The following is an 18,432-nucleotide window of genomic DNA, read 5'->3' on the forward strand; positions in this document are numbered from 1 at the left end:
CTTCTGCGGTGATCGAGTACTCTCCCATGAAGGTGAAGGGCAAACATCATTTACGATCAATACCAGGCGGCCAAGCGCATCGCTTAAACTCACAAGATAGGTGTTGTTTTATGGACCATTTCTGATGGTTGGTGCAGTTTTCCTTGGACAATTAGAAACAAATAAGAACAAAAACTAAAAAAAGAACCCCCCCCCTCAAAAAAAAAAAAAAAAAAAAAAAAAAAAAAAAAAAAAAAAAAACAATAAATGAAATGTTTCGCAGATGAGTGGAGCTTTTTTCAGGGGAGCGTTTGATAGCAAAATCGGGTTTGAAGATTTCGACGGATTATTACTTCGAGTGTCATGAAGAATAAATTCCAAACAGGTTAGTTCATTTTCAATACCTCATCAAGGCAGTAATCAACCATTTTAATCATTTGATGACGTCATGTAGGCACATTAAAAAGAATATGAATGATAAATTCTCGCGTCTCAAATAAACAGAAATGTATGAACCCTGCTACAGCATTGCTGTAACAGCAATGACTTAAAACAAAACTTAGAGAGTTACGAATTTATTGTGAAAATTTTCAAATTTGCCACTCATATTTAAAGAATAAATGCTACTCCTTGAATAAATAATGATTAAATTTCATATTCGAACACACTATCTGACGAGGGATTATTCTTTAAAACATTAAACTTGAGAATTTTTCTTAAAAATGCAAAGAGTACATTGTTTTTACGTGGTCGAAAAACTACGCAACGGTGCTATTTTTCAACGAAAAAATAAACGCACCCTATTGAAATGCACAAACAAAATACAAGATTTTTCAGACAGAAGAAACGAGACTCAGCCTTTGTTGTAAAAATGAATTCAAATGAACTCACCCAATGAATGTCAATGTCAATGGACATGCCAAATAAATTTAAATCGGCATGCATATAAAATTAACCGGATTTGTCAAAACTAAAGCCAGCAAGGCAAACAATTTGGGCAAAATTATTGTAATATTATTACATGTTAATGTTAAAAACAAACCAAACCTGGAACAAAGACAGAATTCACCATGGCAACATAGAGAAACTTGGTTCCGTCATCAAGCCTGCAATATAAATTCTTTTGTAGTCTATACGACCTTCTAAAGTAGTTCATCATTTGCTCTCATGTCGTTTCTCTTTAAAATTACGTGAAATCAGACGTTAATGGTGGTGTTATTGTAAAGATGCATTGAAAGCCTGAAAGTTAGTGTTGACGCGCATATTTGTTGAATATCGATAAAACATTCCGATAACTGTCTATCTTTATTATTTCAGGCAAAATACCTATTTTTGATGGAGGATTGAAAGCAAATATTATGCCCAATCATGAATTGGTGGTCTTGAGAACCGCGCGCAGGTACAGAATCGTTCTAGAGGGGTTGTTTTTTATTATACAGAGCCTAAAATAAGATGGATTTTGGTGCCTTTGCTACTGCTACACCACACCACGATGATATTGGGTGGGATTCTACTTGTAGTTGATGCCACCGCTACTTATTCCTTGTTGATACCTGCTACCCTTGCGCAAAAACAGCACTGTATTGTAGTTCCTGGGTGTTACATGACATTAGCAGTTTTTTGGCAAAAAAGTAGACTGTTGATTGAAGTTGCCAAGGAGGTCAACGAAGCTTTGCTCATAGACCAGGTAAACGGATTTGCATAGTTTTTTTTCTCGAATTCGTCCTCATCAAACAAATCTTATCTAATTGAAGGGAGAATATAAAAGTTTGAAGAGAGTTCGAAGCCCATGTGATAAAAATCCATGAGGAGGATGTAACACGAGTTGAAATAAAAACGAATTGAAAGGAGAGAAAGTACACCAAATTAACGAGGTTTGAGGGCACAACGAGAGACCCGGACAGCGTGGTCAACGCCGGGAGGGTTCCAATTGCTGCCCCACAAAATTTTTAAAAATGCCTAAATCCGAAGATTTGGTCAATACATCTCAAAATAAACTCTTCGCCCAAATTTTCAACCAGAATATTTGGCAAATATATCCTAAAAAAATGTTTCAAAAAATATTAACGGCACATTTAGCTTTACTTTGTGTTCTGCTTCTCATGTAAACACAAAAATGTAGCTCACCATCTTCTACCGTGTGCGGCTTGCATAGTTCGCAAATTAATTGTGGTGATTATTGTAAAATTTTAAGGATAATTTTTTGCATAATTTTTATAATCTTACTATAGTAAAAAAAAATAAGGCCTTTTTTGTGTGCACGTCCGTGTCATTTCGCATTCTCATTGGTCTTTCATTAACCAATCAGAAAACGTCATTGAAAATCCCCGGGAAATTTAAATGTATTCTTCCGTAAAGGAATTATTGATAGGTAGACAGGTATAAAAATGGGATGTATTTCTTCTAATAACCAGGATAAAAGGGAGGATTATTACCTATACAGGATAGTGCTAGAAAAACGGGATGTACCTATATTAATAAACCGGGATAACAGGAAGGATATCGATCTTTGTGTATCGATCTTCGATACATCGTTTGTTCTAAAGCAGTATTCACTGGGATAAACTGGGATTTCTTCATAATAACCGGGATAAAAGGGAGGAATTTTACATCCTATACGGGAGAGTCATGGATGAACGGGATGTACCTATATTAAGAAACCGGGAAAACAGGAAGGATATCGATCATTGTGTATCGATCTTCGATACATCGTTTGTTCTAAAGCTGTATTGACTGGGATAAAACGGGATTTCTTCATAATAACCGGGATAAAAGGGAGGAATTTTACCTATACAGGATAGTCATGGATGAACGGGATGTACCTATATTAATAAACCGGGATAACAGGAAGGATATCGATCATTGTGTATCGATCTTCGATACATCGTTTGTTCTAAAGCAGTATTGACTAGGATAAAACGGGATTTCTTCATAATAACCGGGATAAAAGGGAGGAATTTTACCTATACAGGATAGTCATGGATGAACGGGATGTACCTATATTAAGAAACCGGGAAAACAGGAAGGATATCGATCTTTGTGTATCGATCTTCGATACATCGTTTGTTCTAAAGCTGTATTGACTGGGATAAAACGGGATTCCTTCATAATAACCGGGATAAAAGGGAGGAATTTTACCTATACAGGATAGTCATGGATGAACAGAATGTACCTATATTAAGAAACCGGGAAAACAGGAAGGATATCGATCATTGTGTATCGATATTCGATACATCGTTTGTTCTAAAGCAGTATTGACTGGGATAAAACGGGATTTCTTCATAATAACCGGGATAAAAGGGAGGAATTTTACCCATACAGGATAGTCATGGATGAACGGGATGTACCTATATTAATAAACCGGGATAACAGGAAGGATAGCGATCTTTGTGTATCGATCTTCGATACATCGTTTGTTCTAAAGCATTATTGACTGGGATAAAACGGGATTTCTTCATAATAACCGGGATAAAAGGGAGGAATTTTACCTATACAGGATAGTCATGGATGAACGGGATGTACCTATATTAATAAACCGGGATAACAGGAAGGATATCGATCTTTGTGTATCGATCTTCGATACATCGTTTGTTCTAAAGCAGTATTGACTGGGATAAAACGGGATTCCTTCATAAAAACCGGGATAAAAGGGAGGAATTTTACCTCCTATACAGGATAGTCATGGATAAAACGGGATGTACCTATATTAATAAACTGGAATAACAGGAAGGATATCGATCATTGTGTATCGATATTCGATACATCGTTTGTTCTAAAGCAGTATTGACTGGAATAAAACGGGATTTCTTCATAATAACCGGGATAAAAGGGAGGAATTTTACCCATACAGGATAGTCATGGATGAACGGGATGTACCTATATTAATAAACCGGGATAACGGAAGGATAGCGATCTTTGTGTATCGATCTTCGATACATCGTTTGTTCTAAAGCAGTATTGACTGGGATAAAACGGGATTTCTTCATAATAACCGGGATAAAAGGGAGGAATTTTACCTATACAGGATAGTCATGGATGAACGGGATGTACCTATATTAATAAACCGGGATAACAGGAAGGATATCGATCATTGTGTATCGATATTCGATACATCGTTTGTTCTAAAGCAGTATTGACTTGGATAAAACGGGATTTCTTCATAATAACCGGGATAAAAGGGAGGAATTTTACCTATACAGGATAGTCATGGATGAACGGGATGTACCTATATTAATAAACCGGGATAACAGGAAGGATATCGATCTTGTGTATCGATCTTCGATACATCGTTTTTTTCTAAAGCAGTAATGACTGAGATAAAACGGGATTCCTTCATAATAACCGGGATAAAAGGGAGGAATTTTACCTATACAGGATAGTCATCGATAAAACGGGATGTACCTATATTAATAAACTGGTATAACAGGAAGGATATCGATCTTTGTGTATCGATCTTCGATACATCGTTTTTTCTAAAGCAGTAATGACTGGTATAAACGGGATTTCTTCATAGTGACCGGGATAAAGTGGAGGAATTTTACCTATACAGGATAGTCATGGATAAAACGGGATGTACCTATATTAAGAAACCGGGAAAACAGGAAGGATATCGATCTTTGTGTATCGATCTTCGATACATCGTTTTTTTCTAAAGCAGTAATGACTGGGATAAAACCGGATTTCTTCAGAGTGACCGGGATAATATGCAGTAATTTTACCTATACAGTATAGTCATTTATAATAGTGGATGTAACTATGTTAAGGAACCGGGATAAAACACATCAAATGCATCATGAAACATAGCAAACACATCAAACACATCATGAAACACGTAAAACGCAATATACACATCATGATACACCTAAAACACATCAAACACAACAAACACATCATGAAACACAATCAAACACATTAAACACAACAAATACATCATGAAACACAATCAAACACATCAAACACAACAAACACATCATGAAACACAATCAAACACATCAAACACAACAAACACATCATGAAACACAATCAAACACATCAAACACACCATGAAACACAATCAAACACAACAAATCGCATGTATCGATAATCGCACGTTTCGATAACCGCATTTATCGATTCCAAATTCCCCCAAATTTCCCCATTTATACAAAAAATTACGAATCTTCCTATTTCTCTACTGTTCGAAATTATATGAATTTAATTTTTGATCATTAATAATTGTATGTATTTCATTACAATTCTTTTCTCCTATCTTTGCGACTTATTTTTCATTATCAGTTGCATTACTTCATTATCATGTGATGAAAAACAGCTGAGTATTTTTCACCACTTGGTTTTTCAGTTTTAACCTTCAAAAAACAAAATTAAAAAAAATTTCGGAATGTCTTCTTTCAAAAAAATTAAAGATTTAAATGAGTATGCTTATAATATCCAAATTAAATGTAAGGTAATTTCAAAATCACAAGTGAAAGTTTCAAAATCTGGTTCGGTCGAGTTTTTCTTTTTCAATTTACAAGATGAATCTGCCACAATAAATTGTATTTCGTTTGAGAAGGGATTCCATCAAATTATTCAGGTATGTACTTATTTATGTATTAACCTCTTACTTTATTTTCTCTTTCTCTAATTCCATTTTTATATGTCAATTTTAATTAGCTGAAGAACTATTTACTAAAAAATGTTATGGAAAGTTATTTTAATTTTTCTTGGAATTGATTCTGAAAAAATGTATAAATTTTTTATTTAGTATAGGTATGCGAAGATAAGATTCTGTTGAAATTGTTTTCAGTGTTAACTTTTTTGTTCCAAAAAATGCATAATTTTAAATTTTGAATTGTAAGTTTGAATATGAGATCAGAAAAAAGTGGCTCATTTGAAACTCATTCTAAAATCTTATCTTCGAATTCTTCTAATTTTTTTTAACGCTTTTAGAAAGTATATAAATGCATCATTTATACCTGAAGCTAAACTTATGCTTTTTTCTGAACTATAATTTTCTTCATTTTCCCTTTATTTGTTTTAGGAACAGCTCTGTTATAAATTTTCGAAATTTCGTATTCAAAAACATAGATACAATAAGGAACTTCAATTGGTTTTCGACAAAGGATCTCTCATTGAATTGACTGATGATGATTTAGAACTGAATAATGATCCCAAATTTTATTCAATAGAAGAAATAATTTCTAAAACTAAAGAAAATGATACTGTTGGTAAGTATATTATTTAATTTTCGTAAATATATGATTTGGCTATGAAACAGTGTTGTGTCATATTGCATATAGAATTGCAAATGTCAGCTCAGAAATTTATTGTTCCATCAATCAGCGTTTGCCGAGTTTTCATATCATAAATTTAAGGGATTCTGGTTGGGAACATTATTTGTCGATTTAATGCTCTCACTATCTTCACCTACATTTTGCTTCTTTTTAAATCCGTGCCCAAATTGAAGTTATTTTATAAAATCGTACTCCCTAAAATTTTGGAGATCTGGGGTCTGATTGTTGAAATTGGTAGACAAAGCGATCGACAAAGAACATAAAGGGAGTATGGAGCGATCCAATTGGTTAGTCCAATTGGATATATCGATATTCGATATATCGTTAATCGTTATCAGTGATCTTCTTTGTCGTGATCGACAAAGATTTCTTCGACCTTTATTTCCTTTTTTTGAATTTTTCATTCTTAGCAAAGTTATTGCGAAAAATATGCAAATTTATGTTTGCCGATTTTTTGGCTAACATTGATCCTATGAACTTGAAATTCGTCATGATGAAATTGCCAGCTGAATTCCCTCTGATGAAGCTGTTTCAGAGGCGTGGCGTGCTTTGCGATGTATCGATTCTTATGCCATTTAACCCTGCTATGATAAAGAATCAATTATTAAGGCGTTAGATGCGAACACCATGTTTATCGATCCTTTTCCACAGGACGGCTTATCGCGAAAAATAAAAAAGAATCACGGTTTACAGAGCATACCATTGAACTTTCAGCATAAACCTTTTTATACATTGATTGAGCTTAATACGCACACGTGCTTCTCGAAGCCTTATTCTTTAGTCCCCATGCAATTGTTTTCTTTTGTTCCCGTTACCATCATCTGTCAAAATCAAACATCTTCCGTTTTGAGTACCTGGACTATTTCCCATTATAACAGGAAAAAAAAGGAATATCTCTCTCTATCGTGACCTGGCTCCTGAGACGAAAAAGTATACGTAACAAAGTCTGCGATTTGCTGCATGAATCAAATGAGGCTACTATTATACATACCACTGCGGTTATTGGTTATGGGCTTCGAAAGTCAAATCATGCCAAATTTGGAATATTCTTATCTCTAATTATATGTGTTTTTTCCCTTTTTTGTTTTAGATTTTAAAGGTACACTTTGCGAAAAGCCGTCCATTAAAAGGAAAAAATTGAATGATGGTGATGCAAAATTAAAACTAACAGTCAGAGTTACGGATGGAAAAGATAGTTGCGTAAGTTATCTTCTTCTATTATAACATTAATTATTAATTCAGACAACTCATATATTCAACAGTTACCTAATGATATTGCAAATACATATTTCATATTTCAAATAATTTAAAATCGCATTCTTACCACAAGAAAAGATATAGGATTGAAGACTTATTCGTATCATTCCGAAAAGAAAATGCAAATGGATACAATATCAATTTTATACTTTTTATTTTTTTCCTGTAAGTTCCTTAAAATTTCAAACAGAAGTACGTATTATTTTTCTCAAAAATAAACATTTTATCGGAAAAAATCAGCCAATTTTTTAATTTTCGAACGGCGTTATTACTTGACACGGCAGAGTAGTAAAGATAATTTGTTCTAGATTAAAGAAGTTTTATAACAATTTGGTAGAACAATATAGTGCGTACGTTAATGAAAAATTGTAAAGCTGTATTTGTATCAGTAAAAATACGGTCTGCCTTTCTAACATTACCAAATGATTGATAAAAAAAAGAGATGGTAAAGTTACCAACGGACCTTGGTAAAAACGGCAGCGGCGGCGGCATAGAAACATGTTTCATAAGCGTTATTCATGCGTTAGTAGGCGTTGATGAAAAATTGCAATTTATTGCAATTTTATCTCTATAAAAATCGCGTTCGATAAAATCGCGATTTTATTGCAATTTATCGCGATTTTTCTCCCGATAATATTGCGATGATTCGCCGTCGATAAAATCGCGATTTTTTTATCCGATAATATTGCAATAAATCGCGACGTCGATAAAATCGCGATATATTCTCCGATTAAATCGCAATTTATGGCGATCACTACTACTCGGGAATTGCAGCAGCAAATCCAAAAATTGTTACGCATCACCGCCACTCTTTAATTTAAATATCAAACCGACCTGTGGCCTTTTATCAAGGTTAATATAAATACATCCCGTTTTATTAATGACAAACCTATTATATTTCGTTTATATTATATTATATTCTATCCTATTTGCTTTCCATCCATTTTATTTTATCCCATATAAACCGTTTCAAACTGATTATTCACCTTTTTTAAAACTCCAACCTTAATTGAAGTAAGTTTTTAGCTAAATTGAAGATGATCTTTTGAATGAATAAGCACTTAACAGAACTTCAGCAGTATTAATATTAATACAATTTACGAGAATAATGTAAATTAAAAAAAATTAAGTGATATTTTCATAACGAATTGACAGAATATACGAGGGGGTTGGGCCGCGGAGCGGCCAGGGGGCGGAGCCCTCTAGTTGTAAAAATTGGCGTAAAAAACCTGCATAATCTGTCTTGAAATCAATTCACATTTTCCTTAAAATACCCGCAAGATGTCCCAATGATACACGCTGTCCAAAATGCTCCGCAATTGAATAAATTGGTTATCCTTGGAGAGGTTTGAGGGTTAGGTGGTTTCACGATAAGTAGAATAGTTTTGTCGCCGTAACAGACAGCACATTTTTCGGTCATATTTTTAGTTGGAATGATGATCACTCGAATGTTTTGGCATTAATCTTCCAAGAGTTACGTATTATAACGCTTTCTAATGATTTATTGCTCTACTTCTCAATTAATATTATAGAAATTCCGAAAATGTGCTGTCTGTTACGCGGTAAAAAGTCAGCGTAACAGATGGCACAATTTCGGCCGTTTATATGATAAAATTGAAAAGTATATAGAGCGATAAATCTTTGAAAAGCGTTATAACACGTTACCCTGTCCGTGTAGATCAATGCAAACAAATTTGAGTGATTATCATTGCTACTAAAAAAATGACCGAAAAATGTGTTGTCTGTTACGGCGACAAAACTATTCCAGTTATCGTGAAACCACCCTTAAGCGTCAAAATTAGAATACGAAAAAAAGGTAGGATCGACCCGTTCCAAAACTCAAAGGTTCGGAAATATTAAAGCGTTTACTTGATTCATCACAAAATTACTTTAAGTAATATTTAAAACGGATTGATTCATAAAGTTTTCACTGTTTTTTTTTTTTTTTTTTTTGTTTTTTTTTTTTTTTTTTTTTTTTTTTTACATTTCAGCTTCTGTATCGAGTCTTTTTCCGATTAAATTCGGCAACACCGCCTGCGGCACCTCGAAACCGTCGAAGCAGACGACTGGACGTCGCTCGTGCGTCAAAAACGCGTAACTCCCCTTCCACGTGAGCTCTGAAGCGCATGGAATTGTAAGAACTTCACGGCCTGTTTCGGAGTGTAGTTAGGTCGGACGACGAGGAGTCCCCGTGAAATGATTCACGCGAGAGCTAATTTTGGACTCTCGGCTGATCGCGAATTTCCTCGAACCATCAAGCTTCGTTAAGAGGTCTGGCCGAGCTTTTGCTCCGCTCTGATCTTTGCCACCAAAATGGCTACCGTAAGGGGGGGGGGGGGGAGGCGGCCCAGACGACCTGGAGCGCGGGTACCCTATGGAAAATTTGCACGGAGAAGTTGAGGCGGGAGTATCGCTGGACGTCTCGTGGTTATTAAAAATAACTTCATGATTCAGTTCAAAGAGCCTGATTAGGACCGTGCTTGAAGCGCTGTACAGTGGATCGAGTCAATAGGTGAGGTCGGACGAAATTTGGAAACTTTAAACGCTCATAACTCCGTTTGTATAAGACTTTGAAGTTCTTAAAGTGGTTCCATTGGTTTCCTTGTAAGATTTTCTTCAAGAAGCACCCCTTGAAGTTTAAAGTGTGACGAAGTAAACATAAAAATTTGCAGTTTCAGTCTAACATTTCATGTCCGACCTCTCTAATCGACTCGATCCACTGTGCGATGGGTGCAGGAAGGGCATTTCTTAGTTGCGATGTTTCAGAATCTCAGCTAACGATTCATCCATTATGATTTAGGCAAATGTATCTAATCCGTTGCAACTTTTACTGAATATTCTATATGATTTTACAATGGTGAAAACGAAAAATGTAAGAAAATGTCTCTCTGAAATATAAATTAGCGATGGATATTCGGAACCACAGCAATCAAGAAATGGCTTTTTTCCACCCGACGCCTCTGTTATTGTCGTTCCCTGTATCCTCAGAAGACCCCATATCGACGGTGTGAGTTAGGCTTGCAGTCCGCAACCGCGTATCTCGGTTTGCGATGTTCCAGACTTCCTGTCATACCTATTTTGTTCTTCAAGTGGAACACTTCTCAACGGCGATTCTTAAAAACTGCCGTATTTTTCTATTCAGAGTAGAGAAAATTCTGCAAAATCTTCAAGAAATCATATCGATTCGTGCTCCTTGAAGATATGAAGTAGGATCGGAGATTTTTAAACGCGCTAAGATTCCATCTAGGAGCGCCTTCAGTTGTGATTGATACTCTACGCATTGCCACGCGGTTAGTATAGCTGCCTAGCCGATCCGAAACCTAACGTTCATTGTCAGTCTCGAGATGAATATTTCACTCTTCCTAACAGACGCGATATGGGCTGTAGCCTCCATTTTAACGTGATTATTTTCAATCGCAGGAAGCATTGATTGCTGATTAAAAGTGAGTTTTCGAGGAAATAAAGCTGTTATCGGATTCTAATACAAATTAAAGCGTTTGTCAATTATTAAAAAAAGTTTCGTAGAATTTTGAAAAAGTTAAGAGCCAGTGCCATTAAGATCTCAGTTATTTGGATATAATCGTATTTATAAAATTGTCCACCGACGTTGATATTTGCCACAGTTGCCATACCTTAACAAGAAAAATCAGAGAAAACTATATTCATTGGGGTATTTCCACACTTTTTTTTGGTTAATTTTTTGTTATAACAGTTTTGGTGTTGAGAAAAGGTAGAAAGAATGTTTAAACATTGTAGACGTTCGAAACACATTTAGGGAACACCCTGGTAAAAATTGGCAGTAGAATCTGTGTTCCAAAATACCAGACCTACGGCCAGCTGTAAGATTTCCAATAGCTTCTATAGCTGGCTACACAATTTCTTATAGCCTTTTATGGCCGAACTAAGCAACTCCAGTCAGGCGATAAAGTGCATGCTAAACGTCACTAATTACGGATGTTAGGACTTGGTGAGTTTTTGGACCACTGCTCTCTTTTTGGGCCGTAGTATCTTGATTTATTTTGCGAGGAAAGCTCCGGACTTTTGATGGATGCCTGCCATTCCTAATATATTAGAGCGCCTTCAGTTTTGTATGATACTGTGCAATACCTCTGGTGTGAAATAGTTCCTTCAAGCGCCGTGGAACGCTGCGGTGCGGCAGGCGGGCAGCCAGCGCGAAACGCGCATTGGCGCCTACAAACCTAACAGGGATACTTCACGCGTTGCGCAATGCGTGAAGTATCCCTGTTAGGTTTGTAGGCGCCAGTGCGTCGCCGCTCCGCTTTGTGTTAGGCTCTAATATTTAATCTGGCGGAGCCAGCGTTATTCAACTCATGATTTTGAAATGTTTGCACATCCTGTATGGATTATTCTCGTTTTAATTGATGAAAAAAAATATGTATTAAAGGAAATTATAACGTGTGTTTTGTAAATATTTAGGTGGTTCCGTATCAAGGTTAATGATTTCCAAAGCACACAAATTTCTACACAATTTCTTATATCCTTTTAAAATCGATGGCGAAAAAGCAACAGCCAGGCGATAAAGTGTAAAGCCCGGCGATAGGAACTATAGCCCAGCTTAATACTTTTTTATCGCTTCGTATAGCCCGGCCGTATGATTTTCTCCGCATTCTACAGCCAGCTATATGATTTTCTGTAGCCTTCTTTAGCCGGCTATAAGAATTCCTATGGTATTTTGAAACGCAGCTCTTATCGCCAATTTTTACCAGGGCAAACGTATTAAAACAATTTTACAGTTGTTTTAAATGTTTTCATAGGAAAAGGAGCGGAGATTTTCAAACACTGCGAACGAAATACGTATAGTTAAAGAGTTGAACCGTCGATATGTTCTAATTCTGAAATTCGCATCCTGTCTAGCGGTTTAATTGGAACATTTTGGCGGGGGTCTCTATAAATTTTTAAAAAATGCATGACTATCATTATTATTCGAGAGTATGAGCCGTAGCCAAAGTAATGCTTATAGTCTGAAATTTCCATTAGGGGCCCCCCATGAGTCCCGGCCTACAGAGAAAAAAGGAGGTGGTAGCATTTCGGGCATCTTGGATTTCGTAGACGACGTAGATAGGGTAGCTAAAAACGCTTTCATCATCGATTTTCTTGAAAACTATATAGTTTAGAGAAAAAAGTGATTTTATTTAAAAAGTTTGAAATTGAATCGAACCGTGCGAAAACCGCTAATGTCCATTTTTCCAGTTTTCAGTTTTTTTGAGTTCATAATACTTTTTGGAGTCGGATGCAACCACGAAAGTGGCGTAAATACTCGTCTCCGGGTTGACTTAATCCCAAAACGAGTCCTTCCATCACTTTCATGGTTGTATCAACTATCTAAAAGTATTATCAACTCACAAAACCTGAAGACTGGAAAAATGGACATTAACTGTTTTCGCACCTCCCGATTCAATTATATTTTGAGTTGAACTAAGCGAAAAAGATGGACATCCCGTTTTTCCATACTTAGCATTTCGGATGTAGCTGGAAAATCGACGCCATATTACACCTACCTAAGTCACGGAGAAAACAAATCCTCTAAATGCGACCACCTCCTTTCTTTCTTTCTCCAGGCAACCAAGAGAGACCTCTAGGTCCGACACCCGAGTGAAAGGAAGGACTTTTAGGGCCTGGTAGTTGGCGATTCGTCCGCTGCGGTTGAGGCAGCGCTGGGATCGCGATGGCTGCCTATTGTGGAGGCGGAGGTTGAGTGGAGAACCGACGACGGTGCCATGCCAGAGGCCGCGAGTAAAGGAGCGGCGGGGGAGGAAAGGGGGAAGGGGAGGGAGGCTCCAGGTGATTGAACCTCAAGTTTTAAGATACAGGTCACACTGTCGAGACGTAGATGTATTCTCAACTCTTCCTCTTCGGACTCCAATGCCATGCCGCCACCGCAACCGTCGCGCGTCGCCGTGCCCTAGTCACCGGAGAGAGAGACAGAGAGAGACGGAGCGATGCCCCGGTCACCGGAGGGACGGAGACAGAGCGATGCGCGTGACGTCATGTCGTCGTCTGAAACCGCTATAGTTTCACTTATCGGGTGAGATCTTACGCGGGGAGTTGAGAGGCGGAAAACCACGGGGCAAATTTTTCAAGACAATTATAAAAAAGTGTGGCGATTTTTACCAGAGGCTGGTGAATTCTCGCATTTGTGCACACAGAGAGAAAACTCGAAAAAATAGTTTGGTTCGTAACTAAACTTCGCTGGAAAAAAATTCGCTCGGATCAAGAGTCCAGACTCTGAAAAACATTGACGAGCAAAAACACTCTTGATTCAGTCGGACTTTTTGCTTGAATCAAAAGGAAATTCGCCTGAATCAAGAGGCTCAGCTCCCGACTCAAGGAAAAATCCGATGGAATCAAGAGTATTTTTTCTTGTCAATGTTATTAAGAGTCTGGACTCTATATACAAGCGACTTTTTTCCCCAGTGTTTTACCAAACCAGAATTTCCTTCGGTTGACTCTGGGGTTTTTCAGTCTCTCAATAAATTAATTCCTGCGCTAAATTCACCACAAACTGTACCAATTTCAACGCAAAAGTTGGGCTGGTTTGTGTTTCACTTCATACATTCACCAAAAATGAGACAAGAACACAAATACTTTTATCGGTGTACTTGAAATTCGACAGTGATACAGTACGGCAAAGTTCTAGTCGAACACTTTCATACGAAACAATACAATTTTCTTGTGCAAATTCTCTATCGTAGATTTACTAATAAACTATAAGGCATTTCTAACTGAATATTTCACTGTATTTTCTTCTGACCACATGCGAGAATCAGAGACATTTTTGACAGAAATTCCAGTTATATTCCTTTTAAAAACGCAACTGTTCGAGTCAATTTGCACGGAAAAATAGGACAGTCGGCACAACCAGCGGTTGTCCATCGCTTTGTCTATCAATTTCAATAATCAGCCCGCTGTGGGCTGTTTATTAAAATTGATAGACAAAGCTATAGACAAAGACGACACATTGAAAATAAAGCGATCCTATTGGTGGAGGCGGGTGGTTGGTATAGGCAAAGAAGGCACGGGATAGACAAACTAGCAGCAACCCGCGAGAGACCCTATAGTTAGTCCATCATTTTCCCGCTTAGTATGACAACTACCCGTTCCAACCAAAAGGATCGCTCCGTGTTCTCTATGTCTTCTTTGTCTATAGCTTTGCCCATCAATTTCAATAATCAGCCCGCTGGAAAGCATAGAGTTACACGGAGGACCAGGGCTCACGTGGAAATCGAGTTAACTACGCCTTGACGCAGAGGCGGATCTAGCAATTTTGCAACACCGGATTGCTCTGGTGCCTGCGGACTGATTATTGAAATTGATAGACAAAACTATAGACTAGGATGACAAAAGGGATATGGAGGGGACCTATTGAGTACGTAATAGACTAACTAACGGCAACCCACGAGAAACCCGACTGTTAGTTAGTCCATCATTTTCTCCCTTAGTCTATGAGAACCACACATTTCAACTAATAGGATCGCTCCATACCCCCTGTCTTCTTTGTCTATAGCTTTGTCTATCGGTTTCAATAATCAGCCCGCTGTGCTAAACAATCTATTCTTATCGGCGCACCTGGCCCCTCCAAGAATCGATACATTTACATAGGTTTAAATGGCAAAAAATTGTCAATTTGCTGGATCCGCCGATGCCTTCACGTCAGAGGAGCGACGAATTATTGGAACATTTTTAGAGCGAAAGAGGTGCCGCTGTTTTGTGACGCTCGAGTATAAAAGACGTCAGCGTCAGCAACAGCTACTCGCTGGATGTTTACGCTCTCGTTTTTCATTTTCCTAAGCATCCAAGTGTAAACATAGCTACAAAACTGCAAATTTAGAATTTTGACCTCATTTCAATTCAAATCGAGAGAGATTCAGTTTCAATGATATTATGCACGCTAAGAGATTATTCCCTATCCTCAAAATAACCGACAATTTTGAGGTTCGTGTCGGACAAGATTAAATTTTGCTCTAATATTTTGATACTGAAAACAATTTTCAGATCAACAGCAGGTCAATGATTTTCACGGGTAAATGAATTCCAGTATGACGAAAAACCAAAAAACACGTATCTCGATTCAGTGACGATTCTTACACGTTGGCGACACTGTTTTTCTCCATTTAAATGTACGTAAAATAATCGAAGCCTGGCCTCACCTAAAATCGACATTTTCAATGGATTTAAATGAGAAAAAAACAGTGTTGCCAACTTGTAAAATCGCTACTTTCTCGATTGCGGTGTTTCAAAACGTTTCTCGCGAAGGTATATTTTTTTCCAATTACAAGAGCTGCACCCATCTAGAAGCTCACGACGTAAAAGTTACTTAAAAACAAGAAGGACAATTTTTTCGATGGATCATTAACATTGATCGAACAGGAATACCTCATTGTATCTTTTAAAAGAAAAATACGCAGACAATACAGTTCACTTCACCCCTTTTTTATTTCCCGCTCCTCATATATATTTACCTCTTTATCACCAATTATTTATCAATTTGTTTACTAACAATCCTTGAACTCTAATTATTTACGTTTTTTTAGGGTTTTTGTAAGTAGAGTTTTCATACTCGTAAAAATAACCAGTATTTCGTTTTTTTACGAGTTCCTTTACGAGCTACGCTACCAGGGCATTTAATTCAATATGGCGTGTCGTGCTCCGCGATGAATTTTTTGATCCGCGATGAATTTATTGATTAATTGATTTATTGATTAATGAAATCTATGAAAAAGAATCGATTATGAGGTCATACCCGAATAATCGATCCCTAATCATAGCTTCGATAGAACACTATCGACAGCAGATGTTCCACGCTTCGTCATAGAATAATTTTGTCATGAACAGCTTCGATTTGAAAGCCATAGCTTCCGTCAAGCAAGTTACGCTGAATTTTTCTGCTAGAAAGTTCCAGGAAAACTATTGCGTCCGGACAGATGTATGCATGCGAAATAACTGTCCTATGCGACATTGATCACAACTTTGGAGTGGCGTGCTTGGCGATAAATCGATTTATCTATCATTTAAACCAATGGAAAAGGATCGATAGATATGTTGTTTGCAACGAACAGCTTAATAATCGATTCTTTACCATAGCTTCAAAGGGGGAAATATCGATGATCGATACTCGGGCGATTAATCAAAAGAGGTGAGGACGATCAAGAGTGTCAGTGGAAGAGTCCATGTTCTTAAAGTGATATGCATATGGAGAGTGTTAAAATCTGAATGGTTAAAGCATAGCGTTGCATGGTGTTTTCCAAAGAGAAAATTGAACTATTCGATTTTCCTCGAAAATCCGATTTCATCGATTAAAATCGTGACAAAAACTCGATTTAAAAAAATCGGAGGCCACGAAAGCGCAAAATTCTCACTCTTGAAAACAAATCTGATGAAACTTTTTGCTAAAATTTTGGTCCAAAAATCGGGCCGCTTTCACACACCTGGGTAACAAAAATCGGCATTTTCGATTTTGAGAGGGGGAATCGGTTTACACGATAAATCGAACCTTTTATGATCGATGACCTTTTATGATGGTTAAAAAATCGATTAAAAATCCCCAAAGATAAAACACGGAAAAAAGTAGGCCGCTTTCGGATCGGTTATAGAATCGATATAGAGCCCCGTGAAGCCAACAGGCATGTTCTCTCCGTGCGTAGGTATTCAAGATTTCGCGGATTAAAATTTTTCCAAGTTAGAGTCTTGCATGCGCGACAAATGGACGTATTCATGCTAAAAGGAACTATGTCGCACGCAAAACCTACGCACATAGTTCCTTTCATCACGAATACGTCCATCATACCAACGTTTTCCCTTTTTTCATGGATGGGTAAGTTAAATTTGAGAGAATTCATGTTATGCCGTGGCTGTGTGCGATGGCGAGGCGTGAGTTATCGTTTATCGATATCTCTCCATTTGAAGCTGTGGTCAAGAATCGATTGTTAAGGTGTTCGTTACGAACTTCCTGTTATTTATCGACCTTTTCCCATACGTTTCAATGACAGATCAATGGATTTATCGCAAGTACGCCACGCTACTGGCTCTGTGTTACCTGTCGCATGTGGTGTGCGGGGAAACTGTCGGAGTGTCGGTCCCTCATCTGTTCCGATAACCTTGACCGCGGTTCCTTCCGGTCAATTCATGGTCCCCAGCTCAGCGGAGTGGGTGTTTCAAAGCTCATCATACCGATGCCTAGAATTTTCCCCCATCATTTGCGTGGTTTCCAGAAAAAATAGCATTAAAAATTAATACAACGTTATGGTTCGGCTCCTGAGGCGATTAGATTCAAATTTTTCGAGATCTCATGAGAGGTACCGACTGTCGATCTTATAAATCAGTAGTACTATCGAAAAGTGTTGCCCCTCCCCTCCTGGTCGACCTCAGAGGGGAGTGTGTAACTTTCAAGTATTCTTTGCAAAACAAAAATGTGTTCCAACCAAAAATTAAATAATTTTTTTTTTTTTTTTTTTTTTTTTTTTTAAAGGAGGGAAAGAGAAAGAATGAACCACGAGACGGAAAGCCATTATTTCTGAGAAAAAAATATTTTAACGGTGAAATTTCAAATGCGTATCTCATTTGCCGTGTACCGAAATGTTCGCTCTCACTTTCTTTTTTCAAAGGAGACCGAACCGTAATCACGACTTAAAATTTCCGCAGAATATTCATCATACCGCGGAGAGGAAACATCGGCCAAAGTTTTCAAGAAATGACGTTGAGTAGTATTCTACTTACTTAGAAAATATGATATGATAAGAACTCTGCAGCGCTGCATGCAAACCCGATATACGCGCTTCTGCGGTCTCTCTCTGCTGTTCTGAGGAAAAACATCGTAAGAAAATTCGAATTTTGCCAAAATCTCGATTAGAGATGTATTTTGGAAGACAGCCGTGAGCATTTTTTCTTAAAATTTTTAGTAATTTTA

At 37.3% G+C, this 18,432-nt stretch overlaps 2 protein-coding genes across 2 annotated transcripts in view; one reads left to right on the forward strand and one right to left on the reverse strand.

Annotated features, from left to right (window-relative positions):
• mgl (low-density lipoprotein receptor-related protein megalin) overlaps positions 1–18,432 on the reverse strand; it is a 188,165-nt gene that overhangs the window by 112,165 nt on the left and 57,568 nt on the right. The gene's annotated exons all lie outside the window — the stretch shown is intronic.
• On the forward strand, positions 4,253–7,887 carry LOC109039950 (uncharacterized). Its single transcript, XM_072301085.1, has 3 exons — positions 4,253–5,551; positions 5,999–6,185; positions 7,342–7,887. The coding sequence occupies exons 1-3, from the start codon at positions 5,357–5,359 to the stop codon at positions 7,473–7,475; spliced, it is 516 nt and encodes a 171-aa protein (XP_072157186.1). The 5' UTR covers positions 4,253–5,356; the 3' UTR covers positions 7,476–7,887.

The sequence above is a fragment of the Bemisia tabaci genome, chromosome 5 (genome assembly GCF_918797505.1).
Source record: "Bemisia tabaci chromosome 5, PGI_BMITA_v3".
In the NCBI taxonomy this organism is placed as follows: Eukaryota; Metazoa; Arthropoda; class Insecta; order Hemiptera; family Aleyrodidae; genus Bemisia; species Bemisia tabaci.

Bases quoted from the DNA above. Each gene is read 5' to 3' on its own strand.
- LOC109039950 (XM_072301085.1), top strand. From the start codon at position 5,357: ATGTCTTCTTTCAAAAAAATTAAAGATTTAAATGAGTATGCTTATAAT. The intron at 5,552-5,998 runs GTATGTACTTAT...TATTTGTTTTAG, and splicing joins GATTCCATCAAATTATTCAG to GAACAGCTCTGTTATAAATT. The intron at 6,186-7,341 runs GTAAGTATATTA...TTTTTGTTTTAG, and splicing joins TAAAGAAAATGATACTGTTG to ATTTTAAAGGTACACTTTGC.